At 51.8% G+C, this 25,666-nt stretch overlaps 3 protein-coding genes across 6 annotated transcripts in view; 2 read left to right on the top strand and 1 right to left on the bottom strand.

Moving 5' to 3' along the window:
• Positions 1-3,356: 3,356 nt before the first annotated feature.
• DUSP18 (dual specificity phosphatase 18) lies at positions 3,357-7,204 on the bottom strand. Of its 2 annotated transcripts, none has more exons than XM_079762928.1 (2): positions 7,066-7,204; positions 3,357-4,517 (listed from the first exon to the last, which is right to left on the bottom strand). In XM_079762928.1, the coding sequence occupies exon 2, from the start codon at positions 4,445-4,447 to the stop codon at positions 3,881-3,883; it is 567 nt and encodes a 188-aa protein (XP_079619054.1). In that variant the 5' UTR covers positions 4,448-4,517; positions 7,066-7,204; the 3' UTR covers positions 3,357-3,880. The 2 variants fall into 2 exon arrangements, with proteins under 2 accessions (XP_079619054.1, XP_079619053.1); XM_079762927.1 differs by lacking the exon at positions 7,066-7,204 and adding an exon at positions 6,812-7,037.
• A 116-nt stretch (positions 7,205-7,320) lies between these two features.
• Positions 7,321-12,151, top strand: LOC307094241 (uncharacterized protein C5orf52 homolog). The gene is made up of 3 exons (XM_079762926.1): positions 7,321-7,621; positions 10,046-10,154; positions 11,922-12,151. Exons 1-3 carry the CDS (start codon positions 7,359-7,361, stop codon positions 12,144-12,146), a joined length of 597 nt encoding a protein of 198 aa, XP_079619052.1. The 5' UTR covers positions 7,321-7,358; the 3' UTR covers positions 12,147-12,151.
• A 1,206-nt stretch (positions 12,152-13,357) lies between these two features.
• OSBP2 (oxysterol binding protein 2) overlaps positions 13,358-25,666 on the top strand; it is a 63,015-nt gene continuing 50,706 nt past the window's right edge. For 2 of the 3 annotated variants that reach the window (XM_079762902.1, XM_079762903.1), the window contains exons 1-2: positions 18,866-18,980; positions 19,262-20,244. In XM_079762902.1, coding sequence (XP_079619028.1) covers positions 19,544-20,244 — 701 coding nt within the window. In that variant the 5' untranslated portion in view covers positions 18,866-18,980; positions 19,262-19,543. Of the gene's footprint in view, positions 13,497-18,854; positions 18,981-19,261; positions 20,245-25,666 lie in introns of those variants that run through there. The other variant, XM_079762904.1, reaches the window with a different exon arrangement.

The following is a 25,666-nucleotide window of genomic DNA, read 5'->3' on the forward strand; positions in this document are numbered from 1 at the left end:
CCTCGGGGTGACAGCCCAGGAAATACAGTGGGACCTCGGTTCTCGAACTTAATTCATTCCAGAAGGCTGTTTGAAAATCGAATCATTTTTGCCCCCCTAGAAATAATGTAAATTAGTCTGTTCCAGACCCCCCCAATGATCCCATTTTAACCTTTCTTATATATTGTACTGTTTAATCTATAAACAAACACCTTAAAGACAAAAGGATGTGAAAATTTAATAAGAAAGAAAAAGTACAGTAAAAAAATGAAAAAAATTTTTTTAAATGAAAATTTAACAATAATTACAAGCAGCAACAAAAGCAAAAAAAAAACAAAACACAAAAATGTTCACAGCACCAGATCCTGAGATGCTAACAGTGGTGACCGGACTCACACTCGCGCATTCTCTCCCTGGTCACCTGAGAGATGCTGGACTCTCATAGGCATCAGCATGAAAGGGTTGTCAGGTTGAGAAGCGAATGGTTCGAGATGGGAGACGTTCGAGAATCGAGGTTCCACTGAATGGGCGAGTGACGGGCTCACGGGCCCCCAGCCCAGCCCCCACAGGAAAACACGGACATCCTTCCTTACGCGCTGTGACCTGTCCCATTCTCCAAGGTCCCTCCACTGGCCGGGCCACCATTGCCCATCAGGCAGGCAGTGGCTTCCTCCCTGCTCTGCTCTCCTCTCCCACTTCCGAGCAGCCCCGGAAGGATCTTTCCTAAACACACACCTTCTGCCCTACCTGGTTTGGCTCAGTCGCTAGAGCATCCGGCCTGTGGACTGAAGGGTCCTGGGTTCGATTCTGGTCAAGGGCAGGTACCTCGGTTGCAGGCTGGATCCCCGGCCCTGGTCGGGGCCCATGCGGGAGGCATCCAATCGATGTGTCTCTCACATCGATGTTTCTCTCTCTGTCTCTCCCCTCCTTCCACTCTCTCTAAAAATCAATGGGAAAATATCCTCGGGTGAGGATTCAAAACAAAACAAAACAAAACAAAAAACCAAAACCGCAAGGACCCTGCCTGGATTAGGGGGACTCCTGCTCAGCCCGCCTCACTGTGTATCTTAGGTAGGTAGCCGCCCTTCCCTGAGCCTCAGCTTCTGCATCTGCAAAATGGGGATGACGACCCCCAAGGAGAGGGTTCCAGTGAGAAGCCCGATGGGCAGGGCCAGAGGAGGGGGGTGATGGTGTCAGCTGGCGTGGCCCCTATCTTGGGCTATCATCTTATCACCCACTTTCTCTGAGGCCCCAGGCCCACCTGGAAAGTGGAGGCAGTCCCTGCTTGCTTTGTGAGGAGGAGAGCTAGACCAGGTGGGGGCGGGGATCTAGGGACCTGGGACTCGGGGAGGAATCATTCATGCCTTCGCACAGCCAGAACTCCTGCAGGACCGCCATGCCAGCCGGCGCTAGACAGGGCTGCTGAGCCACAGCCGGGGCCGGGGGCAGGGAAGGCCTGGGAGTCACCTGGCCCAGGAAGGACAGACGCGGGGTTTCCCGGCCCTGGCCTCCACCCAGGCTGGCCTCGCAGAGGGAAGTGGGCCCAGGCTGAGTCACTCACCACCCACCCTCCCGGTGACTCAGAGGTGCCCACGGCCCAGCCCTGCCCTGGTGTCACTCGGGCACCTCCGGTGTCCAGTCTGAAGCTTGGCGAGACGGGACAAAGGATGGACGGCTTTGGGCGGGCAGAGCCTCCTCGGGACTCGGATAACGGACGTCACCTTCCTTGGGCAGTTCTTCCCGACCTCCAGCCCTGCTCTGCCCCAGGCCACGCCGAGTTAAAGGTCACCCCGCAGCTCCCTGCGCTTCTGCAGGCCAGGCCCCGTGCACATTCCGTTCTCAGCGCTGCTTTATCCCCTCCTCCCCACCGGGCTGGGCTCGGGGAAGGCTGAGGCCACTGTCCTCTTCGCTGCTGTCTCCCCAGCACGGACTCGGATGAAGCAGCCAGAAGAGACTATTAGCCAAGAGCAGGGGCCAGAGCAGGTTCAGATCCCAGCTCTGGCATGTCTTAAGCTGTGTGGCCCTGGGCCAGGGCCTGCCCCTCCTGTGCCTGTTTGCAAAGTGGGGGCAGCCACAGAATCTCACCCCATCTCGCTCCAGGAGGCTCTAAGCACTTAGCAACAGTGCCTGGAACCCAACAGGCCCTCGAGGAAAGTTAGGAGAGGGCTCACTCCAGATGCCGTCCAGTTCCTCCCCCAAGGCTTCTCAGGCTCCCCCGCCCCCAGCCTTCAGTGCACAGGGAGGGGCCCAGGGCTGCGGCGCGGGATGGATACCCGCTCCCACCACCGTGCCCTGCCTCGGAGGAAGCCAGGGAAGCTGGCTCCGAGCTGGGCATCCTGCCATTGTGAATTCAGAACAAAGCTGCTGCCTTGTCTCAGCCTCAGCTGCAGGGCCCCTCCCGCCCTCCCCAAGGGGCCCTTGGGTTGCCATTCCGGGGGCCAGGGCAGACAAGGACTCTCTCACTTCCCACTCTGCTCCCTAGTCAGCTTAGGGACGCCAGAAACCCGCGCCCTCCCCGCCTGGTTGCAGATACTTCCTGAAACACCACCACACGCCACGGAGAGCCACGGAAGGTTCTGAGCGGCAGGCAAGAGCCATGCTGTTCGAGAAACATTTCCTGATGATGGCCCTTCAGTGCGGTCTGGATCCGGTGGAGGATATGGAAGGGGCAGGGAGGCCAGGAAGAGCTATTGCTGCGGCCGGGTGAGCAGGGGAAGGGGGCAGCGTCCTGGGTCCAGCGCATAGCAGCATCAGTTGTATTGAACCGGGGTGACAAATTATCCCCAAACATTATGCCTTAAAGCATTATGGCTTCAGGACAGACAGAATGAGGGAAATGATTCTCTTTCTTTTCCATCTGCCCCCCCCCCCCCCCCCCCCCCGCCGCCCGCCCCGTAGCCTCAGACTGAAGTTGAAACTTGCAACTCTCTGGGATCCATTTCTCAAGCTCCCTCCTCCACTCTGCAGTTTTCAAGACCCTTCATGCATTCTCTAGGCCTCCAGCTAGAATTCGGGGCCCTTACTCTGCCGCATACATTCTGTGACTGGATCTGCTCTGGGCCGAGTGCCGAGATGAAGAGAAAGAAGGACATGGCCACCGCTGCTCAAGGCTAGGTTTGGGTCTGCAGCTCCAGCCTTCTGAGCCAAGGCCTGGGAGAGGAACCGGGGGCCTGCTCTCAGGCCTTCTCCCCACAGGGGCCCTAGAGGAACTAATGCCGCCTCCAGCAAAGGCTGGTGGGGGGTTGCCAAGGGCACTTTCAGACCTTACGTACAACAGCACTTGAAAAAAAAAAGTTTAAAGAAATGTTATATGGTGGAATGCTTTCTTTGAAAATTATCATACGCATAAATCAAATCCAGAAAACCAGAGCTGGGCCTGTGGTTGAAGGTGGGAGAGGCACTGGCCCGGAACCCCGAGGGTTCCCAGAGCACCATGGCCGGTCACTTATCCAGTAGGGTAAGCAAGGCGGTGCCTGATGCTTAAGGCTCTTGGGTTTGAAAGAACGAGGTGGAATTGCGGCACTCAGGCCTGGGTTAGCTGGTTGGGGGGAGGGGAGGGGGGGAGGGGGGAGGCTGCAGGATTCCAGTCTCACTTTGGGTGCCCGTCCATTTGACCCAGCACCACCTGCCTTCCTCACTCTCCCCTCTTGGCCAGTAGCCATGACCTGTCACTCCCGGGGTAGGAAACTTCTCTTCACCATTTCACACTTAGTGAGTTTCATCTTTAAAGAGATGGATTACAAGCTAAAAGCTACGGCACGCTTCCTTTTTTATTGCTCTGATAAAAGGCATCGTCTGTTTTTTTCTGCAGCACGAAAGTAGGGTGTTTGAGTTCAGATCTTAGTGCAGGATCGACGGCAGACCTGCACCTCTGACCCCGATGGGGGGCTGGTGGCATGGCTTACAGTGGAATCATTAAACGAACCTCCTCCTCATAGACGTCAGGGATCCTTCCCACAGGGGAGTTGACCATGCGCACGGTGTTCTTGCCAAACAGCTGGAACTCATAGTGAATGAGCTGCTCCCAAAATCCGCTGTTGGGCCGGATGATGGGCCGACACGACTTGGTCCACGTGTGGGCTTCCAGCAGGGACATGGTGTGGTACTTCATGAGGTAGGCGAGGCACAGGGCGGCCGAGCGGCTCACGCCGGCTGCGCAGTGGAGCAGCGTGCGGCCCTGCTTCATCTCGACGTTGTGGATGTGGTCAGCAATGGGGTCAAAGAAGTCACAGAGATGTGACGTGGGAGTGTCGGCCACAGGCACCTGCACATACTGGATGTCTTCGTACAAGGTACTCACCACCTCCACCGAGACATTGACGACCGAGGTGATGTGGTTGCTGGAGAGTATAAGTTTGTTGTTGGCGGCCACCCCATTGCTGATATACAGGCTGCTGGTGATCTGAGAGAGGCCGCTGACCGAGGGCTGCGGGAACTGGAGCGGGGGGGTACCTGGAGATGCGGTCATCGGGCCGGTGGGTCAGCGGCCAGTGAGACATATAGGCCGCATCTTTCTGCTAGGCTGCGTCCACGGAAAACTGCAAGGAGGGAGGGAATGTTTAGAGGGCAGGACCCCCGCTGGGCCAGCAGGCCAAGCCCAGGGGATTTCTGGGAAATGGATGGATGGGCCTCTAGCAGGATTCCCCCAGGTGCTCCTCTGCCCATCACAGTAGAATGACCCAGGGAACTTATTAAAAATGCAGAGCCCCAGGCTCTTCCTCAAACCCTCGGAGCAGGACCTGGGGTGCGGAGCAGGAGTCTACCTGCTCAGCAGGCTTCCAGGAGACCTCATGTGCAGTGAGGACAAAGGACAGCGCCCTGAGCCTGGCACTTCCCTGCTGGGGCCCCGCGTTTGCAGCTGAGCCTTGGCCTAACTCTCCACTAGGCTCCCACAGCCCCCTTCTCTGTTCTCGTCCATATCCTCTTCCCTCCAGCCCCTCTACCGGGAACCACTCCCAGGTCTCCCTCCTCTTCTGACGTTATGGTCAAACTATGAGCCTCTGAACCAGTGACATGAAACCAGAGCCCACTGTGCTGGGAGCCACTGGTTGTATTAAGAGAGAGGAGGGTCTTAGCTTCCCCTCTCCAAGAACCATCTCTTTTTAAAAAGTATATATACATATGTATATATATATATATATATATATATATGTATGTGTTTGTGTGTGTATATATAATTGATTTCAGAGAGGGAGAGGGAGACAAAAACATCAATGATGAGAGGAATCATTGATTGGTCTCATGCACACCTCTACTGGGGATTGAGCCCACAACCCGGGCATGTGCCCTTGACCGGAATCAAACTCAGGACCTTTCAGTCCACAGGCCGATGCTCTATCTACTGAGCCAAACCAGCTAGGTTGAGAACCTTCTCTTTGAAGAGATAAAATGTGCCCATGTGCAACAGTCCTACGTCATTACCACGCTCCTGCACATCGCCTCTAAGGTCGGCCTGGGGAAGAGAGTCGCTGGAAGCTCCCTGGAGGCCATTGCACCCCCCACACCCCAGTGGCAAGTGCAGAGAGGCAGAGGGGCTTCAGGTAGACAAGCCACACCACAATGATGCGGCGCATAGCAGGACTGTGCCATGGACCCCAAAGCGGGGCAGAATCCCATCTTCTGCTAAGAAATCCAGGTCCCCTACTCTCTCAGTCGTGAACAAAGCTGTAAAAACAGCACATCTCCACATGTTTCACTGAAATAGGAACATTCGGCTCTAGAGCACGCCTCTCAAGCCAAATGGCAGTCTTCATCCGGCACAAACATACAGGGAGCTGAAGTTCTATTCCCCTGCTTAGTGTATTTCAGTGGCTGCCTACTGTCAGGATGAGATGGAGTCCCTCAGCTTAGCGGTCAAGGCCATTTACACCTGGCTGCTACCCATCTCTCTGGCCTCCTATTAGCCTTGTGTCCTGCAGGCCCTCTGCTGGCCTAAGCCACCTGCAGTTCCATGTGGACATCTGGTCCTCTCTGGCCTTTGCTGCTCGCAGTCCCTTTCCTTACAAGCTTGTCCGATCCCCCTCTGTTACATCCAGCAGAGGACTGGGGAGCCTGCCGACTTAGCCAAGGGTCACTTCCTGAGGGCAGTCCCCCAGGATCACACTCCTCCCCTCCGTTTGATCAAGTCCCTGCTCCAGGCTTTCTAAGCCCTAAGAGCTCTCCTTCCTAAGCCTCCCTGAAGATGTGGCTTTGCTATGACCCGGGAGTTCTATTGGGACATCACTGTGTCTCTCTTCACTCCTACCGTGCAACTGGTGCCAAGCTCTGTGTCTCCACAAGGAGGTGCTTGATAAATATTTTGAACGGAGGGAATGTGTCCAACAACTATGACTCTTCCTTCTGAGAAATCTGGAAAGGATGAGTTCTCTGGCTATGCTTCTCTAGAATTTTGGGGAGGGGCTGGGTGGAGGTGAGTGTGGTTTCTAGGCTGTTGGAGAGGAAGGACAAAGGATGCACAGGCAACTCCTACCTGCCAATGCCCCAGAATCAATGCATCAGGCTCACCTCAGGGGATGGGGCGTCAGGGCAGGGGAAAAGCCTCCCTCCCCCAACCCAGCTGGAAGCCTAAATGTTCTGGATCCTCCTCATCCAAAAACCCAGAGAGAAGTGGGCTTAGGTCCGAAAGCCGGCCTTTGTGGTCTCAGTAGGTGTGGGGAAAGTGGGCAAACACCGCGGGGCGCATGTTAATTCTGGGATATAAAAGAGGAACAAAGTTCGCGGGTGGACCGGAGGGAGGCGCCACTTCCAGGGTAGAGCCAGATAGGTTTCTTAGGAAGTTGGCGCAGCAACGGGCTTCCTATCTGCTTGGGTATCAAGACCCAAATGGTCTCACCTCTCTGCCGCGGGCGCGAGCGCAGGTTCGTTCAGAAAGCAACGGTGCCCGAAGCCTCGGACGAAGGTCTCGAGGAAAGAAAACCGATCACCGCCTCCCCCCGCTCCCGCCCCGGGAGCCACGATTCCCGGCGGCCCAGCGCTCTGGTTTCCATAGTAATGGTCCCTCATCCGGGAAGAAATCCGCCGTGCCGAGTCTTCGGAGACACCACGGCCTCGTCTCCCAAGCCCTGGAGCTGCCCCGCCCGGACTCACCGGTTACCCGCCCCGCGATCACGCGGGGGCCACAGCAGTCCTAGTCGGAAAGTAGGGTCCACTCAGCGCGCGCAGCCCACTCCAGTGGCCTAGCTCATTTCCATGGCAACCCAGCCGAGCACGCTACGGCAGCCGCCGAGGGACAATCCTGCCGCGCCCGCCGCCTTCCGGGTACCGCGCGCTTCCGGCCCTCCAGGCCCCGCCCCCCTCCCTTGTTTCCAGGGCAACGAGCCCTACTCAGCGCACTGCGTCTGCGCGGGGGCTCACTCCACGTCCGCGCGCGCCCTCAGAGCATGGCTGACAGTCAGCCTCCTCTGCCTGAGTCGTCCCCGAGCGTGGAGAACGGGGCTGCCCAGCAGCACAGGCCCTCGGTCTCCTGGAATTTAACCTCGCCCACCGCCAGCGCGGCCGCCACCAAGAAGACCAGTGGCATTTACCCCGCCTCAGCCGCGTTCCAGCGCCATCGGCTCGTCAGCCGCCCCGAAATCAACTTAGGGACCCAGCCGCAGATCTGTTTCCTGCGGCCGCGGACCTCGCAGCCGCTAGTGCTCTTCAGGTGCGGACGGTCCGGGTGTTCAGAGCGTTTGTCAGACACCGGGAGGGGGGTGGAGGGGGCCTTGAGGGAGCCCGAACTCCCTCAGACCCCCGCCCCCTCAGCTGGCCCCTGAGGCCCCGGCGCTGTCACTCCCAGAGCCTGGCTCTCGCCTAGGTCCCCCGGAGAGTGGATTCCTCACAGACCCGGACCAACTCCTTCCCTTCCTTCGCAACGCCGGGAGCCCGAATCCCCTCGGCCCAGACTCCGGGGAGAAACCGGAAGTCCCCTCTCCAACCCGCAGGTCCGACCCAGGCTCGTCCCAGCCCTGCAGTCTCCCGGGCTGGACCTCGTGTAGCCCGGGGGTCCCCAGCGCCCTTGGGGCTGAGCCTTGGCCTTCCTGAGAGCCTGGCGAGGTGACACCCCTCTCCTCAGCTTCGAGGTTCCCCAGTGGCCCTGGGGAAACCTCCGTTCCCCCCAGGCCGGCCCCAGTCCCCGCAGACACCCATTTCTCCTCCCCACTTCCATTTCACACCCCGGGCCAGCATTCTCCAGCCTCCCACAGAGGCTTTGCTTTGGAAGACAGTTGTTTCAAAATGACCATTTATTACTTGAAATATTACCCCAGTCACTGCCTTTTTTCTCCCTTCGTAGGAAGTTTTGGTAAATTTGGTGCACCACTGAATGGGTGGCGTGTTTTATGTGTCTTTAAATATTTTAAGTTTTTTAAAAATATATTTTATTGATTTTCCACAGAGAGGAAGGGAGAGGGACAGAGAAACATGGATGAGAGAGAAACATCGATCAGCTGCCTCCTGCACACCCCCCACTGGGAGGTACATGCCCTTGACCTGAATAGAACCCGGGACCCTTCAGTCCGCAGGCGGACGCTCCATCCACTGAGCCAAATCGGTTTCAGCATAAGTTGTTTTTTTAAACAGGATTTGGGGAACTTTTGTAACTGTGCATCTTGATCCCTATATGAACACCCTTTTTCTTCACCTCATGCCTTTGCTGTCAGAAAAATGGAACTGGGTTTGTTTATTTCCACCAGCTTGTGAATGTAAAAAACATTCATAAAATTATGGTTCCAAATTGGCTGAGATGAATTAGAAAAAAAAAATTTTTAACTCCCAGAATGTTTTCTTTTAAAAATTGTCTTTTTTTTTTTTGTAGGTATACACTTAATATAGAAAAATCAGGCAAGACAGACAAGCAAAAAGAATGGCCAGAGACAATAACTTTAACATTTCGATATGTATTATTCCAGATCCATTCATATTCATATATGTTTACACATTTGGGGGTGGGGGGGGGTGTCATCAAAAAGTTCACTATTTTGTAGCCTGCTTTTCTCCCCACCTAATACACTGAATGTCTGTTTTATACATAACTGCCGAGTATTTTTTGTAGGACGTAACCACAATATATTCAGTTGCTTCCCTGCTGTACATTTAATTTCCAAAGCTTAGAAAGAAAATATGAGCAACTATTTTGAAGTGGGCAAAAATGTTTAAAGGTACATAATTGTAAAACCACTTCATGGTATAACCAAATTACCAGAGTGAAAACTCAGTGCCTGGTATTATCTATTTTTGACCAAATCGTTCTCTGTAGTTTCACCTGGCTCACCCCACCCCACCCCATGCCATCTTCTACCTCTCACCCTCCATTCTCCTCCAACGTTTGTCTGTCCCATACTTCCCTTACTTGGACTTTTTCCCCAAACCCTTTTCCCTTAGAATTCCCGTATTAAGCAACCTAACCTCTGTCCAACCTTTTCTGCCCCCTCCCACTCCACCCCCCCCCCCCCGCTTCCTCTGACTCCACGCCCCCCTTAGGTCTAGGCTCTGGAGCAAGTGCCCCCACTTCAGCGCACCTCAAATTCAGCCCCTCGAACCCTACCCTACAACTTTTACTCCTCAAAGACCCCCGCTTTCCATTTTCTCCTTAAGATGGCTGCTCCAGCAGACAGTTCTGAGTTCTTGTTGACAGTTCTCTTGTGGACTGCTCTTTCTACATCCTTCTCAGGATGGCTTTTCCTCTCAGCATTCAAGAAACTACCCCTTTAGCGCACATTTTTCCACAAGAAGAAACCTAGGCCTCCCTTGTTTCTCTGACAATTATGACAGAGCTGTTCCTCTCTCAAGAAACCCGGGGAGGCCTCAGCCATCTTTTTTTTTTTTTTTTAAAATATATTTTATTGATTTTTTACAGAGAGGAAGGGAGAGGGAGAGAGAGTTAGAGACATTGATGAGAGAGAAACATTGACCAGCTGCCTCCTGCACACCCCCTACTGGGGATGTGCCCACAACCAAGGTACATGCCCTTGACCGGAATCGAACCCAGGACCCCTCAGTCGCAGGCCGACGCTCTATCCACTGAGCCAAACCGGTCAGGGCGGCCTCAGCCATCTTAACCTGTCCCACCTTCCTCTGCCCCCTCCAGCTTAATGAATTCCAGCGAAGCAGCCGTGACAAAATTTTTACCCAAGAGCCACTTATCTCGGGTGATTATTCGTGACAACCTCAGTGCGCAACGAATCTATGAGTTGGAGGTAAAGTCCTCACAAGGTTTTGTGTTAGAGGGTGTTAGTGGCTTGACCCATGTTCATTTCACTCTCCCTGATTCCTTGGCGGGGGCGGGGGGGTTCCCAGGTCTTAGAGGGGATGGGGAGTCACTGAGGTGCTCTAATGCAAGTCCCATTTTCTGGAGGAGACTGAAACTCGGGGTTACTGACTTGCCCAGGGGGTCACAGCTGTTCCTGTGCTGATGGCACCTGGGAAAAGGATTTCATGTTTTGGATCTCGTGGCATTCTCCCCCCCGCCCCACCCCCCGCCCCCATCCAAAGCACATTACACCTTTCTATTTGGGGAATCCATGAATGGATTCCTACTATCTCCCATTTAAAAAAGCCTTGGGTCCTAGAGCTTGAAGTGGCATCAACATAGTTTGGTCAGCTTTTTTTTTGTGGGGAGGATTAACCCCCACTTTTCATAGGAGAATTGAGGTTCTACTTTTTGCTTATTGACAACTAAGGTTTGACCTGCTTGGTTGAAAGCTCTCAGGAGAAGAGGAGGAAAACCACAGTGGCATCGCCCCACAGACCCTGACTTGTTCATTCATTAAATGTGCCTTGAGGGTCTGCTCGGGACAGGCGCTGTTTGGGGGAATGAGAAGAAACTAGTGAATGTGATGGATTCTGAAAATGTACTCATTTCTTCAAGCAGAGCAGGCAGCCCGGAATTGAGCTACTGCCTTCTTGACTCTGTTGAGCTTCCCTCCATGTTCCAGGAGGGTGGGCCCATGGGATTCTGACATTGAAGAGAGAAGGAGGCTTAAGAGAGAGTAGAGGCCTGGGGGTTTCTCCATCTGCTAAACTTCCAGTGACCTGCTATAGTAGAAATAGGATTGCTTCTTGTCTGGTTCTGTTTCAACATGCCCAACACTTCCCCATCCTTCAATACCCAATCCCCAATTTTTATTGCAACCCTCCATGGGACTTTTCTTGCTATCGCCCTTCTTTGAACTCTGTTTTGTTTTTTAATATATTTTATTGATATTTTACAGAGAGGAAGGGAGAGGGATAGAGAGTTAGAAACATCGATGAGAGATGAGAGAGAAACTGATCAGCTGCCTCCTGCACACCTCCTACCGGGGATGTGCCTGAAACCAAGGTACATGCCCTTGACCGGAATCGAACCTGGGACCCTGGAGTCCGCAGGCCAACGCTCTATCCACTGAGCCAAACCGGTTAGGTCTGAACTCTGCTTTTTAAAGGGATGCATCACTCTCTGCCTTGCTTAGAAATATTTGGGCTTGTGTCCCATCCTCCTGACTGTGTTGTAATTTCTGTGAAGATATGCAGCTGATTTTTCTTTGTGTCCTCTCCGCAGCTAGCTCATTGGAATAAATAAATGAACGGGTAAGGTAGAGGATGTGCCTTCCCCGAGCATATAGTCTTGGGGACAGGACAAAAATGATATACTAAAAGAAATAACTAGAGTTCAAAGTGATGTGGGGGAATGTCACATTACAATATGTGGGAAGCACTGAATGAGTAATGGGGTCAGAGTGATAGGAGGGAACAAGACGCACCCTTTCTCCACACCCTCCCACACCTCTTTCTGACCAGAGGTGTTAAGGTCAAAATCAGGGTCTAGGCTGCAGACTCTCAGAAGGTGCCATAGGAGTTTTCTAGCTCAATGCCCACATTTTACAAACAAGAAAGTAGGTTGGCATATTGTCACCCTCACATCAGCAGCACAGATGCCTCTCTTGTTAGTAGTTTCTTCATCCTAACATCATTTGTTTTTCTGTAAGATGAAAACTGTAGAAAAGACCAAGAAAAAGATGAGCCACTTGCATGACCACCTGAAAAAAAAGTTCTTGATGGACCAGTTCAGAAAGCTGGGGCGCTGGCGACGGGAATTCATGAGTGTCCGGCAGTACCTGGACAGTATCCGTGTGCGCAAGGTTGACTCCACCCTAAGAGGAAAACCCAGCCGCCTTAGTCAAAGTAGACGCTCCACGGCCCCAGGGCCATGACAACACTAGACTGACAGGGGGAGAAGATGTAGAAGCCAGCCAGCCACAGGAGGAGAAGATGTAGAAGCCAGCCAGCCAACACCATCGTAGAACAATAAACAGACCAGCGGACAGTGGAGCACAAAAACCCTAGCAATTCTGATATTCCTTTCCCTGCCTCATTCCCTCTGTTCTGATGAAGGAGATCCTGATGGTCCCCTAGCTGCCTGCGTGAGGAGGCTTAATCAAGCTAACATTCATGGTTAAGGCAAAGATTGACCTTCTGTACCCACGTGTCTGAGATGAAATGCTAGGCCAAGTGCACTGGGCAGTGGTACCTTAGATGGGAGGGACTCAGTAATGGGAGGGGTCAAGTGCTGTGTCTCCATCAGCTGTGTGACTTTGTAAGCTCTCTGAACGTCTGCTTCCTTATCTGAAAGAATGGGGGAGTAGCAAGGGAGCCTACCTCCAAGAAGTGGCATGAGAATGTGGTAAGCCTGGCCCAGGCCCCTCGTTTCCAATGGCTCCCATCATCACGGCTCCACTTGGCTTCCAGCCTGGCCAGTCCCCACTCCCTGGCCTGCCTGCTGTCCCAACTGCACCCCGATCGTCCCCCACATTGTGCCTTTACTTGCACAGGTCCCTTATCTAGAATGCCTCTTCAGCCCCCCAGGGCTCTGAGGAAACTTCCTCCTCCAAAGCTTCTCTCAATGCTAGTTCCCCTGCAAAGCTTCTCTTTGCCTCCTGCCCGCCCCTTACTCCACCCTGCCTAAACCACAGGGGTTTCCCTCCCCTCCCCTTCCCTCCCCTCTGGATGACCTGTGGTGGCTTCACTCTGCCTTAGGTGGTAGCTATGTGGGCGCTTGTCCCAAACTCCTCATTAGATTGTACAGTCTTTGAGAGCAGGGACCAAAGATCCTCCAGTATCCAATCCAGGCCTCTCTGTGACACGACCCCCACGTGGTCCCAGTAGGAAAGGCTACCTAGCTGTGCCCACCCCTGCACCAAGCGTGTTGCTGGCCATTTCTTGTTGGCTCCCTGTTTCCCTGACCACAGTGTGGAGGTCCTCATGGAAGGGATGCTGGCTTGCTCATCTCCGTAACCACAGAGCCTAGTAAACAGCGTAGTCAGTGTTTTTTGAATAAATGACTATCATTCCTTTTTCCATTATAGCGTCGGCACAGTGCACAGAGTACGAGCCCGATAGATGTTTTTCAAGTTAACCAAGTCTCCTCATTTTACAGACGAGGAAACAGAGGCCCAGAGAGGTGACCTGACTTGCCCAAGGTCACACAGCAAGTTAGTGGCAGAGAGCCAGAAGCAGGTTCCTGATGCTGTGGAGTGGTCATTCTGCATTGCCACAGCTGCTAGGTAAGGACCTCAGTCCTCTCGGTGGCTTTAGGGAGGCCTCCGTACCTGTCCTCATCCTCATTCCACCCTTCCAGCATGGCTGCCTGGCCATTCCGCAGGCCTTCCTCAAGAGAAGTCCTTTCGCCCGCCCTCTCCCTGCTTCCGCTTCCTCATTTGAAAGCCAGGACTAATGGTAGCACCTACCTCATAGGCTTGTTCTGAGAACTCTGTGAGCTAACAATGCTCATCAGGAACTGGCATGAGGCCTGGCACCTCCTGGGGGTAACTGTGAAGTGGGCTATAGTGGCAATTGCAATTGTTGGGCTGTACAAGAAGTGGCCTGGTGTAGGAGAGAGCCCCAGAATAAGAGCCTGGGCCACATACACACCTGCCTTAGTTCTCTTATTGGACCAGGAGCTCCTGCCAAGCAGGGGCTGAACAAGTTGGCAAAAGGGAGGCTTACTACTCCTTTCTTTTTTTTATTTTTTATTAAGGTATATGTGTACATATCTTACCATTGCCCCCCCACCCCACTCCCATATATGCCCTCACCCCCCAGAGTTTTGCGTCCATTGGTTATGCTTATATGCATGCATACAAGTCCTTTGATTGATCTCTTATCTTCCCCACCTCTCCCTAACCTTCCTGCTGTAATTTGACAAACTGTTTGATGCTTTACTGCCTCTGTATCTATTTTTTTGTTCAAGTTTTTAATGTTCTTTATTATCCATAAATGAGTGAGATCATGTGGTATTTTTCTTTCATTGACTGGCTTATTTCACTTAACATAATGTTCTCCAATTCCATCCAGGTTGCTGCAAATGGTAAGAATTCCTTCTTTTTTATGGCAGCATAATATTCCATTGTGTAGATGTACCATAGTTTTCTGATCCAGTCATCTGCTGATGGGCACCTAGGCTGTTTCCAGATCTTAGCTATTGTAAATTGTGCTGCTATGAACATAGGGGTGCATATATCCTTTCTTATTGGTGTTCCCAGTTTCTTAGGATATATTCCTAGGAGTGGGATTACTGGGTCAAATGGGAGTTCCATTTTCAGTTTTTTGAGGATACTCCTTTCTTTGTGAAATTTGCATCCTGTACCTCTATATTCTCTGGAGCTCCCAGATCATTTCCAAGGGGTTTTCTATTTTTTTTTCTCCTTCTGTAGCTTTATAGATTCTGCATACTCCATACTCCCATCACTAAGGAATCACTGGCTCCCCAGAAAGGCTTCTAAACAGAGGTTGCTCACTAACAGTCCTGGGTTGACAGCAGGGGTGCTGAGTTGGTTCAATGCCATGTTTTTCATGCTGTTGAATTTCAGCACTTTGGGTGGGGTCTGCAAGCCATAGCTCCCATCACTGCCATTGTCCTAAGGCCACATGCACTCACATCCCCCCCGCCCCCGCCCCTAAAGACCGAGTTTGCCATCTCTTCAAGGTGTAAGAACATAGGTTCCTTTAAAATATTTAACTAGTTTCTAAAACTTTAAAATTGTAACACATGCACTATATACAGCATTGAAGTATACAGAGTATATAATGAAAGGAGAAATCCCCTCTTCCACTTCTCTGGGGCCACCGCAGAAATGTTCTAAGAGCACGGGTCCTTCAGGTGAAATTTAAGGTCTTCGTAGATTGCACATAAAGTGTAGGTGTAAGTGTTGATCTGTATGTTCTCTTAAGTTTCACAATAATATTAAAGGGGTTCATGATCCCTCACACATTATGAACCACTGACTGAAACTTCCTGCTCAGCATGTCTGATCAGCAGCCATGTGTGCCTCCCATTTTTCTTGAGACCTCACTGAAATAAAAGTATAGAACCTGCAAAAAGTACTCATCAGCAAGGAGAACTAGAAAGAAGACTTTGCTGAACAAATATTCATTGAATTCATACCATAGGCCAAGTCTTCTTCCAGGCCCTGGTGCTAGAGCAGGGAGAGAAGTCGAACAGAAATCCCTGCCATCCTGGAGCTTACATCCTAACAGGAGGAGACAGACATAAACCAGATCAATCACTTAGAAGGTGACAAATGCTGTGGAGAAAAAGAACAGTTAAGAGGACTTGGGAAGGTCATGTTGGGGTGTTTGAATTTTTTTAAAAGGATCACTTATAAAATAGCAATTTCAATAAGTGCTTGGAAATATGGAAAGAGGAGATCGCAGGTGGAAGAAACACCTGAGAACACTTTCTTAGTCAACTAAAGAGGAGGTGGGGCCCTAGCCGGTGTTGCTATGAACATAGGGGTGCATATATCCTTTGCACCCCTATGTTCATATGGATAGAGCATCGGCCTGTGGACCAAAGGGTCCCGGGTTCGATTCCGGTCAAGGACATGTACCTCGGTTGCAGGCTCCTCCCTGGCCCAGGCCCTAGTTGGGGCTTATGCAGGAGGCAACCAATCGATGTGTTTCTCTCACATTGATGTTTTTCTCTGTCTCTCCCTCTCTCTTCCACTCTCCCTAAAAATCAATGGAAAAGTATTCTCGGGTGAAGATTAAAAAATAAAATAAAGAGGAGGTGGGAGCCAGTTGGCTTGAAAGAACCCAAGGAGACTTCGGGCTCAAAGTCAACAGATTATGGGAGAGGGTAAGAGGAAGAACAGGCAACTAAAATGGGTTAACGAGTCTATGGATGTCTTGTTATTTGTATGCCCTACACATATTTTACAATATTCTTTGGTATCTGCCAGTATACAATAAACATAGACCCACACCACCTGGGGCAGGGAAGGGGGGATAACTGCTCCAACCCACTGCCCTACCTCTCTACACTCAAGTTTGCAAAGTATAGTTAACATTTTTCCCAGACAGAAAACAGTAAGCCTCTTCTCTAATGTGGCTGAACTAAATATCTGAGGTCATCTAGGACTTGCAGTGTGGATGTTGGCAACACAGGATAGAGCCCTCCTGATTCTGGTAGTTAGATTCTGCCCCACACAGAGCTTCCAGCCAGATATTCTCAAAGGGACCAGAGGTAATATAGATCTGATAGTATAATAGCAGGTGAAACCTACACCAACTCATTTTCAGAATGTCCACAAGAAGGCACTATAGCAACACCTTCCTGCAGGGTGAGAGCCCTCTAGGTCTATTAATTGGGTTGCAGAATGCAGCTGACCTGGGATGGGAACAGAAGCCTTCCTTCCAAACTTGTGCTCTTAGCTACATGCTGCCTATCTCCCTCTTAGCTCATGAATCTCCTTTCCTGGGTAAAATGAGACAAACCAGCACGTACCTTAGTATCTATGGCTGGCTACAAGCTTATAAGAGAATCTGTCTGGATTTTTAATGAAGACCATTGGGAGCTGGAGGACTGCCCTGGTGACATCAGCACCAGCTGCAGTGACTAATGACCCCTCCCCAGCAGGACCAATCAGTGGAGACCACGACCCTGAGGAGAGACACCGGAGGAAAGCTGATGAATATTCTCCTGAGACCCTCCAGAGACCTCAGATAGAAAGAGCACTCGGGCCTGCTATGCTTGTGCTGGATGTGTTTGCAACCCCCAAGGAGGGAAGCCAAGTGGCAACGTGACCTTGGGCTCAGGCATATGGGGACAGGGTTCCTGCCATCTCACAGGACTGACCTCAGGCAGAATGGTTGGGGCCGGCTTTGCAGCACAGGTTGGTGCAGCTATCCCAGAACCGTCCAGCCCACTAGGGACTTCACTTCTTGTCACTCCAGCTTCCTGCCCCTAAGGTCCTCAGGGACAGTCTGACAGCTAGTTCTCCAAGGGATAGCATTTGACAGTTTAAAAGTGAAAAATCTGCCCTAGCCAGTTTGGCTCAGTGGATAGACCGTCGGCCTGCGGACTGAAGGGTCCCGGGTTCGATTCTGGTCAAGGGCATGTACCTCTGTTGCAGTCTCCCCCCTGGCCTAGCCCTGGTCAGGGCACATGCAGGAGGCCAACCAATCGATGTGTTTCTCTCACGTTGATATTTTTCTCTTGTCTTTCCCTCTCTCTTCCACTCTCTCTAAAAATCAATGGAAAAACATCTTCAGGTGAGGATAAATTTTTTTTTTAAAATATGCCCTAACTGGTTTGGCTCAGTGGATAGAGCATCGGCCTGCGGACCGAAGGGTCCCAGGTTCGATTCTGCTCAAGGTCACGTACCTTGGTTGCGGGCACATCCCCAGTAGGGGGTGTGCAGGAGGGAGCTGATCGATGTTTCTCTCTCATTGATCTTTCTAACTCTCGATCCCTCTCCCTTCCTCTCTGTAAAAAAATAAAAATAAAATAAAAATCAATAAAATATATTAAAATAAAAGTGAAAACTCTCCCTCGTGCCCAGGAGGTCCACACCCTGAGGATAAAGGCATTCATTCCTCATGGTGTGCTGAGCCCTGAGTCATTTCCCAGGCAAGGTGCTCTCTCCCGAGTTGGGACTTTGTATGTGCTGGTGCCTTTGCCTTGAATGCCCTTCCACACCCTGACCTCCCAACGCCGTGCAAACCATGTCCTTTCTGTGACGCCCTCTTCACCCACTCCGGCAGGTTACTTAGACCTGTCGTCATGCTTTTATTGCAGGAGTCAAAACACATTAACATTCATTTGCCACTTGGCTTCCCTCCTTGGGGGTTGCAAACACATCCAGCACAAGCATAGCAGGCCCGAGGGCTCTTTCTATCTGAGGCCTCTGGAGGGTCTCAGGAGACTATTCATCAGCTTTCCTCCGGTGTCTCTCCTCAGGGTCGTGGTCTCCACTGATTGGTCCTGCTGGGGAGGGGTCATTAGTCACTGCAGCTGGTGCTGATGTCACCAGGGCAGGCTCCGCCTGGTTTTGCTGCTTTCCTGGGCTTGGGGCTGAAACACAGCTGAGGCCTAGATGCCATCTCCAGGGGTTACTGCTTAAAGGGGGTGTCCTGCCAGGGCTTGCAGTTAAGCCCGATAGGCACCCGAGACCCTCTGCACCTGGCCCCTCCTTCCTGTTCTGCTCATGCCTGGCTAACTGGCCTGTACACCCCAACAGGCAGGCTTATCAGGAGCAAAGATCAAGAATAAGCCCTGGGGAAGGGGAAGGTAAGTGGGGTGCGATGAGCAGAGGGGAGCCTTCCTGCCCACAGGTCTAGAGTTGGGAGGGACTGGGCGGAAGCCGGATATCCAACCTTTCAACTCGTATTTCTGATTATTTGTGGTAACCGTTGACCTTTCCCTTTAGGATAGATCCTTTAAAATCAGGGATGTTGAACCTTTCTAGGATCACAGACTGCTTTGGAAAAGCCATGAAAACTATGGACCTTCTTTCCAGAAAAAATGCACAGACACGCACAACTCCAGAGGCCTCACGGGTCCGTCAGCCGAGGCTCCCCAGGGATGTCTAGGAGGCCCAGGGTAAGAATCCGCTTTCAGACAAAACTGTCTTCCTTTACAGAGAGCCGGAGCTATGTTGCCACGTGCAGTGTCCTGGCATGAACCAGAGGCCAGCTGGCCAGGAGGCGAGGGCAGCGGTGGCTTTGGGTCACTGAGCCTGGTCGATGCGGGAAGGACCCACCGACAGGTAATGGCCGCCGTGGGGGCGGGAGGCGTCCCCAGCTTTTAGCGTCAGCTGGCCATTTGTGCTTCGGGCGCACTTACTGGTTTCTGGGCGCGGCACCTGCTCCCTGCCTATCCCTCACCCCTGGGTTTCGGGAGCGAACGCATTCGGGACAGACAGCCAGAGGGCTCCGCATTCATCGCTGTTACCCCAGAACCTGGCACGGGTTGGGGTGCAGGCAGGGATGGTGGCCTGGAGCTCACCGTCCCTCCCCGTCGCCCGCCCACCAAGCTCTCGCCCCACAGGTGTTTCCAGGACGCCTTCCAAGTGCCAGGCCCTAAGCGGGGCGCTGGCGACGCCAGAGACGGACCGGGGTCCACTTCCCGTCCGCTGAGCGCGAATAGGACCACAGCCAGCCGGTCAGGCTGCGCGGGGTTGCACGGGCCGCGGAGGGCCCCGCGCACGCCACCGCCTGCGCCGCGCGCCCGCGAAGTCCCCGCCCCGCCCCGCCCCGCCCCAGCCTCCGCCTCTCCTGCCCGCCACCCGCTCCGCCGCGCTCCGCGCTCCGCGCTCGGGTCGCCGGCTCTATGGGGAAAGCGGCCGCTCTGTGCCGAGGCGGCGGCTGCTACGGCCGCTTCCGCCGGCTGTCGTCGCTGTCCACCGTTGTTCCCTGCCTGTCCTGCCACACGGCGGCACCGAGCATGAGCGCTTCCACGCCCGACTCCAGACGGGAGCCTCAGCCTCAGCCTCAGCCTCAGCCCATGCCGGCGCCCGAGTGGAAGACGGTGCCAGAACAGGTGCCGGGGCCAGGTTGGGAGCCAGTGCCAAGATCGAAGCCTGAGCCCCAGAAGACGCCTGAGCCCCAGAAGACGCCTGAGCCCCAGAAGACGCCTTCGCTGGGGCCAAGGTACAAACCGGAATCGGAACTGCTGCCGGGGCTGGGGCCGGAGTCAAGGCCCCGGAAAGAGTTTGGCTCAAGTGTAGGGGAAGGACACCTCACCAAGGCCTCACCTGGAAGGCCGCAGGCGCCCGGGGTGGGGAGCATGCCCTTTACCAGACCCGAGTCAGGGTCGCAGCCCGTGTCAAAGCCCCCAGCTCTTCCGCGACCAGGACAGCAGAGGGTGTCTTACGGGGTCCCAGTAGCAGGGACTGGCACTACCTCCACCGCCCCGAAGGTCTTGCTGCCGCTGGACAGCTTCAAGGGCTGGCTCCTCAAGTGGACCAACTACCTGAAGGGCTACCAGCGTCGCTGGTTCGTGCTCAGCAACGGCCTGCTGTCGTACTACAGGTAGGACAGGCTACCGAGGGCGTCCGTGTTTGCAGGATGGTGACGCCGTGGTCATGGTGACGGAGGCCTCCCGGTTGGAGGGCACCACTCCTAGCCTGGGAATATCTGGGAACATCCACTCGAACAGAAATGATGCCTTTAGCTAACCTCCCAGGATTGGGGGCCCTCACCTCTGGCAGGGGAGCCCCCTGTGGACATGACCTCTGGCAAGCCAAGTGGGTTAAGGGTATGAACAGGGAGATGAAGTGAGGGAGTGATCTAGGGCCTCAGGGCCCTTCTGGTCTTGGTAGTTGTGGGACCTGGGACAGCTAGTCAGAGTCAGCCCCCCCAAAGTCCTACATTCAAGAGCTAAGATCGTTGTATTAGGGAATGAGGGGGACAGTAACCTTGTTCAGTCCAGTCCTTGAGTCCCTCCTCTGGTGGTCACTCTATTTCCCACCTTTCCTGGTGCCTGCTAGTTCCCAGACCATGGGCCGGGCACGGCAGACTCACAGACGCATGAGACGCAGCTCCTGCCCTTCCGGAGCCCATCTGGGCATCCTGTGGGGACTCCGGGAGCATCCTGCTGTGGTCTTTCTCATCCAGAAGCCGCGTGGGATTCAGGTGTTCAGTGGTGGTGTGGCTCAGCTGTCTGCCACTGAAATGGTGTGGCTCAGCTGTCTGCCACTGAAGTGGTTGGAAAGAGAAAGGCACTGAATGCTTGTTCTCCTTTCTTACTGGCTGCTGCCTCGGCATGTTTCCTGGCGATGGTTGGTTTAAATTTTGAGATCTCAGATCACTCCATATACCATTGAGTGAGCATCAGATTTCCCTGAAGGGTTTGTTGGAACAAAAAGTCCTGTGTGTCCCGTCTCCCCCGCCCCCCCACCGGCAATTTCTGATGCAGTGGATCTAGGCGGGGCCTGAGTTTTGGCGTTTCTAACAGTTCCCAGGTGATGCTGCTCCTGACCATAGTCTGAGAAGCACTGCTCCCTCTTCATTGCAAACAGGAGGGCCCTGCCTTGCTGCTGACTCATTTCCCTCGGGCAGGCAGTATTCCTCCAGGTCACCTACCTTAGAACTTACATGGTCTTTCCGAGCCTTGTTGGAACACAGTTTCTAGAGGATGGTGGAGTCTATGGTGCCCCTGAGAATTTGGGAACTCCACTGAACTTAAGTGATGGTTCCCACTCCAAAATTGAGGTCACTCTTTAATTCCTGGCAAAGGAGAAAGCTGACATGTGTTTCTAATGTGCCCTTCTCACGCGGTATATTGGTGCCAGTCGGCTGTACTGAGCAAAGAGAGAGCCTTTTCCTTGTTGGAAAGACCTCTCTCTAATTAAAAAAGCAAAAACAAAAAAACACAACGAAATAAAGCCTGATGTTTGGAGAAAATGTGAGTATATTTTTCTTGTGCTCCCACCCCATCCCATCCACCAGCCCGCCCCCCTCCAGTATAACCACCTTCCCAAATCTTACTACTTCCTTTCTTTCCTTTTTTATTGAGTTTTATTTCAACCATCTTTAACTTTATTTTTTAAAGGGTATTTTACAGCATATGATTTTGGGCACTTGTTTTTATAACAGCCCAGAATGCGAGTGTACCCCTTCTTATTTACGCATTTTCCTCTTGATGGGTGACTACGAAACTTCTTGGACATGTGCAGGGATTTCTCTTGGGCGAACTCACTGGGATGTAGACAGTGTGAACGTTCGCCTTACCTAGTGCAAACTTTTCCAAAGTACTTGTACCAATTTACACTCCCACCTGCAATTAATAAGAGGTCTGGTGGGTCTATATCCTTTGCAAAACTTGACGGTGTCAGCATTGACTTGGCCAATCAAATGGGTTTACTGTGGCGTCTGACAGTCTTGACCTGCATTTCAATTTGCATTCTTTTTCTCTTAATAGAAAAATAATTGGGGGTTTGGATTAGACTTTCTCCACTGTGTGGCTTCCTCGGGGACTTCTGCCCTGGATTTTGCTTGAGAAGCACAGTTGATCACTTAAGCTTATTCTGAGGGGAAAAGTACATAATGCTAAACAGCTGGGCTTAGTAATGTCTATATTATCAGGAAAAAAAAGGTGCTTTTTGTAAATATTGTCACATATAGAATTTCTGGGAAGCATGGATAATTGTTAGCAGCTTTTTACTTCTTCTCAACAATGTGGTAGGAACATAAATAAACACAGGAGATGAGGTTCTTACTCCATTGCTTGACATTTTTAATAACGTCTATTTGGATACCAATAAGGAGAATATGGTTTTGTGCTCCAGTTTGCTTTCCTTTATTTTGGTTGGTAGTTCCCATAAAAAATTCATCCCCAGTTCTTATCTCATAGGGAACATGTAATTATATGAAATTGGGGGGAAATAATAAATGATATGAAAATTTCTAAAGTATTGGCTTCAGCAAGTCATTATGGAGAGAGTGTGCCAAACATAAGCTTTATCCATATTAATGACAACATGGATCCAGTTAGGCAAAATTCTGTTTTGTTGTTTACCAGTTGCCTATTTGTTGATTATTATAAATGACATTTGTTTACCAGGAAACAATTTCCAACAGAAAAATTTGTTTTAATTTATTGTTCAGACTATCTATGGGTAGGAATGGCTAACCAGATAGCAAGGAAGGTCTCAAAGAAATTAGTATCTATAAGAAAGTGTCTATTAAGGTCCAAGTGAAAGTAAATTTTGGAAGTTCTCTGGCTAAGGAAGACCACTGGACATTTGGTGGCCTGGACCCTTTTTGGGATGTTGGCCAGGTAACAGAAGATGGCACACCAAGACATCTGTGCCTCTAGGGCGGATAATGTACTCATTCCTCTAGTGAGACCTGCTCTCAAATACTGTTCGCTAGGAAATAGTGTTTTCAATGCCAGTTTAGTAATCCTTGAAGCAAGGAGATGTAAAAGACTATCCAGTTGCCAACTGTCCCTGAAAACGTAAAGTTAGGAAGTGCAAGTCCAAAGATGAAGCTGTTGGGGTCTCCACCCTAGAGATCGGCCTTAATTAGATTGGATTCTGCTTTAATTTGAAATATCTTTCAGTGTTTTACACTGTGAGACTATTAGGAAGCTGAAAAGGAGCACACAGGTGGATAACGTAAACATTTGTTTGAAGTGTATTTGATTAGCTTATAGCACAAGGGTGTTGCAAAGAGGGCACAAGTGGACTAGCAGCATGAGCGCAGTGCACAACAATGTTCTTAGCGAGGCCTAGTGACACAAACTAATTTTCCCCACAAAACTTGCTCCTGCTCCTCACTCCTCTCTTTCTATGAATAGCTGCAAACCTCTGAGTCATGCTTGCTGCCGCCTCCCTCGCTCATCCCACATCAGATGGAATGGCCACGCCCTGCCCGTCTCTCTCCTCTGGTCTCTCTTCTCCATTCCTCATGCCACATCCGTGGTTCAGGTCTGCCTTGTGCTTAACTGGTGTCCCAGCTCCCAGCTTCTGCCCTGGACAGTGCATCCCCCATGTGGTGCCTGGAATTGCCTCGTCTTCTCCAGGATTATCTTTCAATGTCCCATGCCCTGCCTTAGCTCCTTAGCTTGGTTTTCTCCCATTTGAAATACCCACAGTGGCTCCTGACTGAGCCAAGGATCATTGGGAGTTTACAGGGAGCTTATGTGGGCATCTCTGCAGACAGCTTCGTGTTAAAGGGACACCATGGCCAAGTTCAGTGGCATCTTTGTATTCCGCACAGAGCCCAGCATGGTACTTTGCCACTGATGAGCCCTCAATAGCTTGGTTCATCTGAATGGATGAGTGGGTGAATGAAAGAGGGTTACCTGTGGTTCTATGGGATGTCAGAAAGCCAAGTATGTTAGTGCAACTTTGATTTTTCTTAATTTGTTTTCAATGACCAACACTTGTTTGCTGGAATAGATGAGGAAGATAAATGGGACATTGCTGGCTTAAGCCAGGAGAACCTGAAAAGTGACAGCTATGAAACTCAGATTATCTGGATATTTTATGTTGACAGACTTGAATGTGTCTCCTCTATGAAGCAATAACCTATATCTGTGGTTTTACATAGGATTGCAAGAGTCTGTGCATGTTGTCTGTGTATACCTAGAATGATGTCACTTTGTAAAGTGTAGCAGTGGCTGGAGGAATGAGGAGCACAGGTTACATTTTTAAAAGGGCTTTTTCACAATCACATAGCTCTTTAAACTGGTTTCATGTGTGCCCGATGGTTTCCTTGCACATGTTAAATGTTCAAGACCCTGTGGGAAGGCCATAGGTCAGAGGTGAGGCCTCCACCCTCCGTGACAGCCAGTCGGCTAACAGGCCCTCACACCTGTGGGTTGTCTGCGTGTCGGAGTGATTTCCAGTTTGAAGTTTTGGTGAGGAGTGCAGGCTCTTCTTATTTTCCTGTTAAATGGAGGAAGAAATGGGAGCTCGTGGGCAGCACCAGGACTCGAACAGCCTTCTGACTCAGCCTGTGCCAAGGTGTCCACCCACAGCACATTGTGGAGCCTCCTCACTGGGGTCCTGTTAGTCTCTAAGACTAACCCCAGGTGCGATGACCTTATGGACTCCAGGACTCACCCATCACGTCGTGCTCACAGCTGTGACAGCAAAGCACAACTAGCAAAGGGGAGTGAGACTGGGGTGAATTCTGGGGAAACCAGGCGTTGGCTTTCAAGGGTCCTTTGCCAGTGTAGTCACACAAGACACACTAATTCTTCTGGCAACAAGTTGTGACAACACATGTGAAATGATCATTAGAGACTCAGTGCCCAGGGTTTTCACTGGGGGCTGGTCACGTGGGCGCCCTCTGGCACGTTGCCAAAGTTCAGACTCCCAGAAGGAAAGCAGGTGTTCGACATCGACCACGTTGTACTAGCAGTTTAGGTGCTGTCAGCCCCCCTTACCAGTTAGGGAACGGGGGTGCTCCCCAAATCCAGACTCCCAGACTCCAGCCAAGGGCCAGCCTTGGACACAGGCCTTTCAAAGGATGAGCAGTCTCAGACCTGCTATGTTAATTGTTTTCTGCACAGTCTGACCGCCTTCCTCCTTGCAGATTTCAGTGATGCCGGGGATAGGGGCTGACCTTCACTGTGGTTCGAGGAGAGGGAGTGCTGCACCTGGCTTGGAGCAGCCGCGTGGCTTCTGGTTTCCTATCAGAGGAAGCACATGCCAGCCCTGCAGGGTGTCTGACACTACAGGGCCTGCTGCTGCGTGCTGAGGGCCTTCTCTGTGGGCGTGTAGTTGGCCCTTTATTGCTTCAGAGATACTTTTCAGATCTATACCTTCCCCCCGGCTTTCGGTGGCTCGGCTTTTGCATATGACAGGTGCACTTGCCACATGGACCTCCTTCATCTGCAAGTACTCTTGTGACTTGGATGGAATGCCTGGTGTGAGTTCTCCAGCTACTACTGATCCTTGCACCTTCTTTACTGGTAGGGTGAATCTGTTAATCCAGGATG

This window comes from Cnephaeus nilssonii (genome assembly GCF_951640355.1).
Source record: "Cnephaeus nilssonii genome assembly, chromosome: 22".
NCBI lineage: Eukaryota > Metazoa > Chordata > Mammalia > Chiroptera > Vespertilionidae > Cnephaeus > Cnephaeus nilssonii.

Bases quoted from the DNA above. Each gene is read 5' to 3' on its own strand.
- LOC307094241 (XM_079762926.1), top strand. From the start codon at position 7,359: ATGGCTGACAGTCAGCCTCCTCTGCCTGAGTCGTCCCCGAGCGTGGAG. The intron at 7,622-10,045 runs GTGCGGACGGTC...TGCCCCCTCCAG, and splicing joins CAGCCGCTAGTGCTCTTCAG to CTTAATGAATTCCAGCGAAG. The intron at 10,155-11,921 runs GTAAAGTCCTCA...TTTTTCTGTAAG, and splicing joins AACGAATCTATGAGTTGGAG to ATGAAAACTGTAGAAAAGAC.
- DUSP18 (XM_079762928.1), bottom strand. From the start codon at position 4,447: ATGACCGCATCTCCAGGTACCCCCCCGCTCCAGTTCCCGCAGCCCTCG.